The sequence below is a fragment of the Cricetulus griseus genome, chromosome 3 (genome assembly GCF_003668045.3).
Source record: "Cricetulus griseus strain 17A/GY chromosome 3, alternate assembly CriGri-PICRH-1.0, whole genome shotgun sequence".
In the NCBI taxonomy this organism is placed as follows: domain Eukaryota; kingdom Metazoa; phylum Chordata; class Mammalia; order Rodentia; family Cricetidae; genus Cricetulus; species Cricetulus griseus.
Genome location: NC_048596.1, coordinates 113,773,473 through 113,782,263, shown reverse-complemented (window position 1 = coordinate 113,782,263; position 8,791 = coordinate 113,773,473). Strand labels below are relative to the sequence as shown.

General features: G+C 45.6%; 1 protein-coding gene across 1 annotated transcript; it reads left to right on the top strand.

Moving 5' to 3' along the window:
• The first annotated feature begins 260 nt into the window (after positions 1–260).
• Positions 261–8,271, top strand: Mesd (mesoderm development LRP chaperone). Its single transcript, XM_027407563.2, has 3 exons — positions 261–500; positions 5,777–6,009; positions 6,928–8,271. Exons 1-3 carry the CDS (start codon positions 312–314, stop codon positions 7,184–7,186), a joined length of 681 nt encoding a protein of 226 aa, XP_027263364.1. The 5' UTR covers positions 261–311; the 3' UTR covers positions 7,187–8,271.
• The last annotated feature ends 520 nt before the right edge of the window (positions 8,272–8,791 follow it).

The window sequence follows — 8,791 nt, the reverse complement described above, 5'->3', positions numbered from 1 at the left end:
GGCGGAGCCAACATGAGGGGGCGGGGCTTCCGGAGGAGGTCCGGACTGGAGGAAATGGGACGAGGCGGGGCGCGGTAGGCTATTGACAGCTAGGAAGCGGAGCCACTGGCCCCTGAGTTTGAGAGGGTGGGACTGGCGGCGAGTACGGGGCGTAGTTCTGCGCCTAACACTCTAGGGGCTGCGCCTACACTCTAGGGGCGGGGTCTGGAGGCAGGGGGCGGGACAGGGGGCGAGGTCGGGGCTCCTCCCGGACTTCTAGCGCTGTCTGCGCAGGCCCAGTGTGTGCGCCGTCGCTACGCTGGGCGGCTAACATGGCGGCCTCCAGCTGGCTGTGCGCGGTCCTCCTGTTTTTGTGTGCCTCGGACCTTCTGCTGCTCCCTCCTCCTGGGGCCTGCGCGGCCGACACGCCGGGCGAAGCCACCCCACCTCCACGGAAAAAGAAGAAGGACATCCGCGATTACAATGATGCCGACATGGCGCGACTTCTGGAGCAGTGGGAGGTCCGTGCCACCCTCACTCCCGGGCCTGTCCCCATCTAGATCCCTTCTCGCTAACCCTAACCCCCTTGGTCTTGTGCCCCTTTGACTTCTGTCCCCTGGCCTTTCGCCCTGTCCTGTACCCAGGGCCCTTATTGACTGTTCCAAGTTGCTGTTGACAACCCCCCTCCCACCGTGGCTTGGCCTCTCTTCCCCAGGGTCGTCCATTGCAGTGGCTTCTCGGCCACTCTTCAGGATTTGGCCTTTCATCAGCAGGCCCCACTTCCCTTGCTATGCCCCGGTGGTCTCTACACTGATCTTGGCGGGCAGGGAGCTGGGAAACAGGAAGAGAGCGCTCTTGAAGAGCGTTCCCTCGTTCCGCCCTCCTGTTCCGGAGTGAGTGGGCTTCTGAAGGTTGTCTCTCGAGAACGATTTTTAGCTTTAATAGAAATCCTTCCAAATATAGAGGGTTTCCGACTCCTTTCGGTGTATGTTCCTGCCGGGGCTTTTGTAATTTCGTGGGTGGACTTATTTTACTGGTTGGGGGAGCTAAGGGAACACAGGTTTTTCATTCAAGAGGACAGTGAATTTGTCTTGTGAGAGGCCGTTTTCTGATTTACTTGAATGCACGGGGGTGTGTAGTCACAATGAGTATGAATAAGGGGAGGTTACTGATCAGAAGCATGTTGCAGCCTTCCCCCTTTCCGAAAGTAATTATACTGCCCTATTTGATTTGCACAGCTGATGGGCAGTAGTCACACAACTGTACTCACTGTAACTTTGGGCAGGTTGTCTCTTTCTGCAAGAGAACTCCCCAGGTTTGCTTCCGATGCTGATGTCTTAACTTGTAGCTAACTCTATATTGTTGCAAGGGGGGTAAAGACTTTTGGGCATAAGTTTAAAACACTCCTGCTTTCATGTTTTCTGTACCCAACAGAAAAATTGGAGTAGTGGGGCCATGGTAGTTCATGTTTGTAATTCCAATACTTGAGAGACTGGTGGAGGAGGCTAGTTAAACCTGGACTACATAGTAAATTTCAAACTAGTTTGGGCTTCACAGTGAGACCCTGTCCCAAAAAGAGAAAAGAAAAATGATAGCGGATTTGAATGGACATGTGTATGACTAATGGGGAAGCCCTTCATTCTCTGCTCGATTTCAAACTGGTTTTTTTTTTTTTTTTTTTTTGGACTCTAGTAAATGCCTTTTAAACTGCAGAAATGAGCAAGGCATCTGACAGAACGAGTAGATAACAGAAATTACCGTAGTACATAGAAACAAAAAATGGTTGGCTCCTATAAAGATAAGATGCTGTGGGAACATCAGAAGGCTGCAGGGAGGAGGTTCATTTTAGACAGGATAAGGAGAGTATGTGAGAAGAGTCTATGAGAGAGACCTGGGTACCAGGCAGAATAGCAGAGACCAACAGGTTAACATTTAATACATTTAACTTGTCATTTTGGTCTGGTAGAGATCTCTGTGCCCATGTATGTTCCTCAGTGTGTGTGTGTGTGTGTGTGTGTGTGTGTGTGTGTGTGTGTGTGTGTGTGTGTGTGTGTGTGTGTAGGTCAGAGAACAAGTTGGGTGTTGGGGGGGGAGTCAGTTCTTTCCTTCTACCATGTAGGTTTTGGAGATTGAACTCAGGTCATCAAGTCTGTCCAAGGCAAACACCTTTTACCACTGAGCCAACTCATCAGCTCTCTGGGGGATTTTTATTTGTTTATCTGTTGTTTACATTTTTCTGTTTATTAGTTGATATTCTTGTTTGTTTGTTTGCTTGCTTGCTTGCTTTGGCTGTCCTGGAACTTGCTCTGTAGCAGGCTGGCCTTGAATTCACAGGAATCCGCCTGAGTCTGCCACTCAGGTGCTGGGATTAAAGGCATATGCCATCACTACCTTATTAGTTTATATTCATTCTTTTTTCTTTATGTCAGCACAAACAAATTCACCTAAGCTTGTGAATTTGGTCCAGTACAGATCTCTGCTTTGGTTTTCTTATATGCATTGTGGAAGGAAATGTTGGTGTTCATCTCAAAGCAGGTGCAAGTATTAACTAAGAAAACTGGAAGAGTACAGCTCATAATCAGTATTCAGTATCAGAGCTAATTAATTTAGTCTGGGTCTAAAGGAAAGTATTAGTGAGTGAAGGTTGCTGGGAACCAGGTCAGTGAGGTCTTGAATATCATAGGGTCTGCACTGTATTTAGAAGTAGTGAATGGGTGGTTCTGATGGGGGTGAAAGTTGTCTCACCCAAATATTACAGCACTACATATCGATACTTAATCATCTCCACGCTGTTTCTAGTCTTTTTTTATGAAAACATAATTTTACTAGCTATAATCAGAACAGATGGACTTTAAAAAGTTATGTTTGTTTCCTCTGGTAGCTATTAAGCATTTCCCCTTGTACCATCTTTTTAGCTATAATTTCAAGCAAGTTTAGAATGTGCCCTGGAGCTGTTGGGTTTTGAATAGGGGAATGCCAAGTTTACAACTAAACTTGCTGGAAAGTGGGGGATGGGTAAACTGGGGGGCAGGGGCTTTGAAGTCTGCTACACAGTATCTCCTTTAATCTTCTCTCCGGTGATAAGGGAGTCTCTGTTTCCTGAAGACTGACCTTGAGCTATCTGGAAGCAATTTGCCCAGGGTCACAGCAGGTTAGTCTAGTTTGGAATTCTGTCATTTGACTTCAGACCCTATTCTTTTTTGTTTGTTTGTTTTTTTGTTTTTCGAGACAGGGTGTCTCTGTGTAGCTTTGGAGCCTATCCTGGCACTCCATCTGGAGACCAGGCTGGCCTCGAACTCACAGAGATCCGCCTGCCTCTGTCTCCTGAGTGCTGGGATTAAAGGCGTGCACCACCAACACCTGCCCAGAGCCTATTCTTTAACCACTTAGCTACACTGCTGCACACATTGGTGTGCACTGTGCAGGTGGGCTGTAATGAGGACATTCAATGTTACACCTAAAGTCTGCACCAATGACAGGAGGGAGAAATATGATCTTGTGACCCTCGTTTACTGCTCAGTCTTATCCAGAGGGAAGTGTGTGACCCTCATCTTCTATCTCTGCAGATTGAGCTACTGTATGTAGACACTACAGATGTGAGCTCCCTTCCCAGGCAGCCCTGGTTCTCCTCTGAGAGAAGGTTCTTCTGCAGTATAGTCTTTTATCAGTGCTCTAACATGAGTGTTTGCTGAGGGCCCTGCCTCAGGTGTGTGCAGAGGAGGCAAGGACTCTGTGAAAACTGATGGCGAGGCCCAGCTGGTGTTGGAAATAGATGTGATTTCATTTCTTTGTGGAGGCCAGAGGGATTGAAAGCCAGAAATAGATATTTAACTTTCGCATTAGTTCTTCTAGTAAATGTTTAAATTGTGCTTGTTCTTTGAGGCTCATCTGATTCCTTGAGCAGTTTCCTTTGAAGGCTGGAGATAAGATGTGTCCAAGTGGAATATTCTAGTAACTCAGTAGATGGTAGCTATTATCAAGGCCTCTGAAAGAAGAAAAGAGTTCAGCTTGGTTGCCTGCAGACAACTGAGAGACTTGGAGAAACCAGTTGAAAATGCAAGACTGGGAGTGTGATGCATACCTGTAGTTCTGGCTTGTGTCCTGCTCTATCATTCTCTACCTTATTCCCCTGGGGCAGGGTCTCTCACTAAACCTGAAGCTAGGTGAGTGACCAGCAGACTCAGCCATTTTCCTCCCTCCACCCCAGTGCTGGGATTATAGGCCTGAGAGGCCATGCCCAGCTTTTAAGTTGATATTAGTTTTTTTTGGTGTGAGCCACAGGTCAGAGAGCAAGTTTGGTGTGAGAGGTCAATTCTTTATCCCACCATGTGGGTCCTGGGGATTAAACTCAGGTCATCAAGTGTGCCAAAGCAAGTGGCTTTTACCCACTGAGCCAATTCAACAGCCCTTTTGGAGATTTTTTTAATTTGTTGTGTACATTTGTTCTATTTACTAGTTATTATTCTATTTATTAGATGTTTATTGATATTCTACTGTTAATAATGCATTCTTTTTTCTCTTTCATTTCTTTATGTCCATATGGGGAGTTATAAATCCTTACTATTTTTGATGTTCATATTATTCCAAATTTGGCCCTTAAGCTGCTTCAGGTTGGCGTCTTCGTCATTCTGATGTGGTGTGTGATTCATTGAGCACTTCTTTCTGACGCAGAAAGATATTTAAGGTTTCATTTTTGTTTCACTTGCAATGATTAGGCTTTTCTTCAAAGAACCTACATTTTAATATTTTTATCCATTCACTCTGCCTGTGGAGTCAATCTGTGCCTACAATTCCAGTCTGATTCCACAAGGAATGTTTGTGTCTCCCCCAAGTGAGAAATCTGTAGTCTCCCTCAGCATGTCTATACCTTAGCCTGTTCCTAGAATCCACAAAAAGTGCTTTCAGAATCGCTAGGTCACACCATTGCACAGAGCAGAGCTGCCACCTGAGATTGAACATTTGTGTGCAGTGGGTTGCAGGATTTAAGTATGCAGCTGGAGGAGGAGTTTGTTATGTTCTGCTGGGGATGGAACCTAGGCTCCTGGGCATGCTAGGAAAGCACTCAGTCATTGAGCTCACAATGGGTTTTGAGTAGTGTGACCCCCACACACCTTATTGAAATACAGAACTAGTGAGTCGATGGGGTTACAGACCATCATAACAGATGTTCCTTCATGTTTGTTCTCAGGCAGACATCTTTCTCCCAAAGAAACCAGTGTGATCATTTCTGTCATCCCATATTCATTTTACCTGTCCTTAATACTTTAAACAAGTGGGATTGTATACTATGTCTTTGTGCCTATTGTGTGTTATTTTTTAAAAACAAAGTTGCCTTAGTGATGTTGGAGATTGACCCCCAAGGCCTCACACATGCTTGGAAAACACTCTACCAATAAGCCACATCCCCAGCCATTTTGTAGTCAAGATCTTGCTAAATTGCTTAAGTTGGCCTTGAATTCTCCAGCTTTCTCCTTGATCTAAGTCATTGGGATTATGAACCTTAGCCACTATGCCTATATTTGAGATTTGTTATAAGTGTATTTGATTTTTTTTGCTAATTACATTTTCATAACAATACCTGAATGTGGCTGTTTGTATAATCTACCACGTTGGGTAGGTTCTTTAAGACTGAAAACATCATAGAAACCTATATGACATATAAACCCTGAATGATGTTAGGGGAATCTTTTTGTTTGTAGTAATTTGGTGAGGTGTACCCCTGCTTCTGACATCCTGGGCAGTACCTGTGCAATTGGAGAGTCTGATGACAGGGCTAATGATCCCTTTCTCCTGGCAGAAAGATGACGACATAGAAGAAGGAGACCTTCCAGAGCACAAGAGGCCCTCTGCACCTGTTGACTTCTCAAAGCTAGACCCAGGCAAGCCTGAGAGCATCTTGAAAATGACAAAGAAAGGGAAGACCCTGATGATGTTTGTCACCGTGTCAGGGAACCCCACTGAGAAGGAGACAGAAGAAATCACTAGCCTGTGGCAGGGCAGCCTGTTCAATGCCAACTATGATGTTCAGAGGTAAAAACCCCAGGCTAGGCAGCTTTTCTGGGTTTGAGGGGAGGGGTGGTTGCATCTGATTATTAAGACAGGGTTTTACTGTGTAGCTCTGGCCATTTAGTCCAACTGGCCTCACTCTTCACACTTACAATGATCCTCCTGCCTCTGCCTTTCCAGCACTGGGATTATAGCTTTGTGTCACTTCACCTCGATGTGTGCTGGGCATTTTTCTGGGACTGAAGCAGGGTGTCTTTTTTGGCAGTCTTCCCAAGGATCTTGAACTTTTCCAGTCCATGAATTCCTTTAAATGTATTTAAATATTTTTTCTTTAAGCATTTGGGTTTTTTGTTTGTTTTGTTTTGTTTTGCTTTTTTTTGGTGCAAAGTCAGTAAGTTTGTTTTAATATCTTGTTTGATATTGAAAGTTATGTTGAACTTTGTCTCTAACTTTTCCTTCATCAGAATAAAGAATTGTATTGCTTAGTTGAGCACAGTGGCATATGCCTGTAATCTCAGCACTTGGGAGGTGAAGTCAGGAGGCTCTGAAGTTCAAAGGCATTCTTATAACAAGTCTTCTTGAACTGCATGAGACCATTTATTAGGGAAAAACAAAATAACCTCCCCCCCCCCAAAAAAAAAACCAAAACATAAAACAGAGATGGAAGTGACATTTCAAAATGTTAAAAATAAAAATGGGGCACACACACACACACACACCCTATCCCCCCCTCCCCCGGCTTTTATGGCATTGACTTCTGTCTAGATCCAAGCAGGATGCTTGTTTTGAGCCCAAGGAACATTAAAGTCAGCAGCCACTTATCCCAAGGCAGTACAGTCTACTGTTCTGTGTTTATGTGGAACTTAAGTGTGGTTATGTGCCCCAACTTTCTCTGACCCTTGGCACCTCACTGGCATTGCTAACTTGTTGCTCTCTGTCTAGGTTCATCGTGGGCTCAGACCGTGCTATCTTCATGCTCCGGGATGGGAGCTATGCCTGGGAGATTAAGGACTTTTTGGTCAGCCAAGACAGGTGTGCTGATGTCACTCTAGAGGGACAGGTGTACCCTGGCAAAGGAGGAGGAAGCAAGGAGAAAAATAAAACAAAGCCAGAGAAGGGTAAAAAGAAGAAGGAGGGAGATGCCAAACCACGGGCTTCCAAGGAGGACAATCGGGCTGGGAGCAGAAGAGAAGACCTCTAGCAGGTGGCATACTTCCCGCCGGTCAGGCAGGACCAGACACAGCCCCTTGCAGGCCCGTGGAGTGAGGAACCTGCATATCAGATGACATTCTCATGTCTTCTAGAAAGGGTCTGTGCATGACCTCTGGTCAGTATCACAGTTACTGTATGAAGGCTTCACACATGAAGGCAGGGCTTTGTGATTGGTAGCGGACACTGGCAAAACATGCTAACTGTGGCATCACCTGACATGGAAACTTGATAGATGTTTTGTACCTCTTGTATCTGGTGAGTCCTTGACACCTCCAGAGTACCACTCCCTCCTCTTCACTGCACAGACTTGATGTGTTTGTGCGTTATAAGCTCTCGTCAGACAAGCCTTGAGAACCTGTGGCTTGACTGAGGCAGGCATTGATTGTGCAGTTGGTGAAGATAAGTGTGCTGTATGAGCAGTGCAGCTGGCTCTGCACGCCCGGGATTCAGACAGCAAGCTCATTATGCAGGACATGCGGATTCACGAGATGGTGCCACCCAAATCCTAAGGAATCATTTCAGATGGCTTCAGCCCTCCTCATCAGTTCAGGAGATCCATTGTCTGTCAGTCTTCCTGTGGTTGTAAGGGGATGCTGTTCTTTCTCATGTGAGGAGAGAAGGGTGCTTCCTTTGAGGGCTCATGCTCTCATGGCCCGACAACTATAAAGTTGATGAGGAGGGACCAGCAGAATCTTCCAGAGTGAGCCTCATCTGCAGTATTTCTAAGTGTTTTTCTTTGATAAAGTGCCTAAATTTGTGCTTTTGTATGGTACTCTAATGGTGTGCTACTGTTGCATCTGGGGTTTGCTGTTCATGGGTTGGAGCCTATCTAAAAGAACATTTCTGTGAGGATGCCTTTTCTAAGAACTTACATTCTTTAAAACCTCAGTTGTGATTTTAAGAAATTCAGAACAGTCCATGTACACATACATGGCTAGAAAGTGTCACTGTCAGAGTGTTGCAGTGTGGAGAATTGCCCTACCCTGCTGCCAATACTTCGTCCCAGTGGAGCTACTGTTGATCATTGGTTTTTCAAAAATAAAGTACGTTTACCAGCTTCCAGTGATAAATATATATTCTGGCCTCAGTTTGATCCCTATTTATGTTTCTCTTAGTGAGCCATACCCTCTCCCTCCCCAGCTCAGGGTATTCTGGATGCAACCTGCTGAGCTTCTTCAGAAAGAGGCCTTTTGTGGTCCTCATACATGTGAGCCTGGGAAGATGATCTGCTGCTGTCCTGTTTGAGGGTGCTGCCAATTCAGAAGCTGGGACAGGGCACCCAGCCTGGGAGTATCTGGGCCCAGCAAATCTGAGACTAGCCACATCCCTGGGGTTTGCCTATTTTCACAGGAGGCAGTTGATTGGCTATTGTCATGTCTGTAGCCCTGATCATCTTGTCCCGTAGCTGGAGGCCTTCATGTTGCAGACACAGGGTTGTCACTGCTTTCTGTGTAGTATGAACCAATTTCACCAAAATCATGCATCATCTGTAATGTACATGGTGATACTAGGTGCCAAGGACAGTGCAGACATGGCAGAAAAGACAAATGGCCTACAATGTAATATGGTAACCGTGGGGAGAATGGAAGAAATG

What these genes read in the sequence shown, in the direction of transcription:
- Mesd (XM_027407563.2), top strand. Translation starts at nt 312, where the DNA reads ATGGCGGCCTCCAGCTGGCTGTGCGCGGTCCTCCTGTTTTTGTGTGCC. An exon ending in GACTTCTGGAGCAGTGGGAG is followed by an intron (nt 501 to 5,776) that starts GTCCGTGCCACC and finishes TTCTCCTGGCAG; the next exon opens with AAAGATGACGACATAGAAGA. An exon ending in GCCAACTATGATGTTCAGAG is followed by an intron (nt 6,010 to 6,927) that starts GTAAAAACCCCA and finishes CTCTCTGTCTAG; the next exon opens with GTTCATCGTGGGCTCAGACC.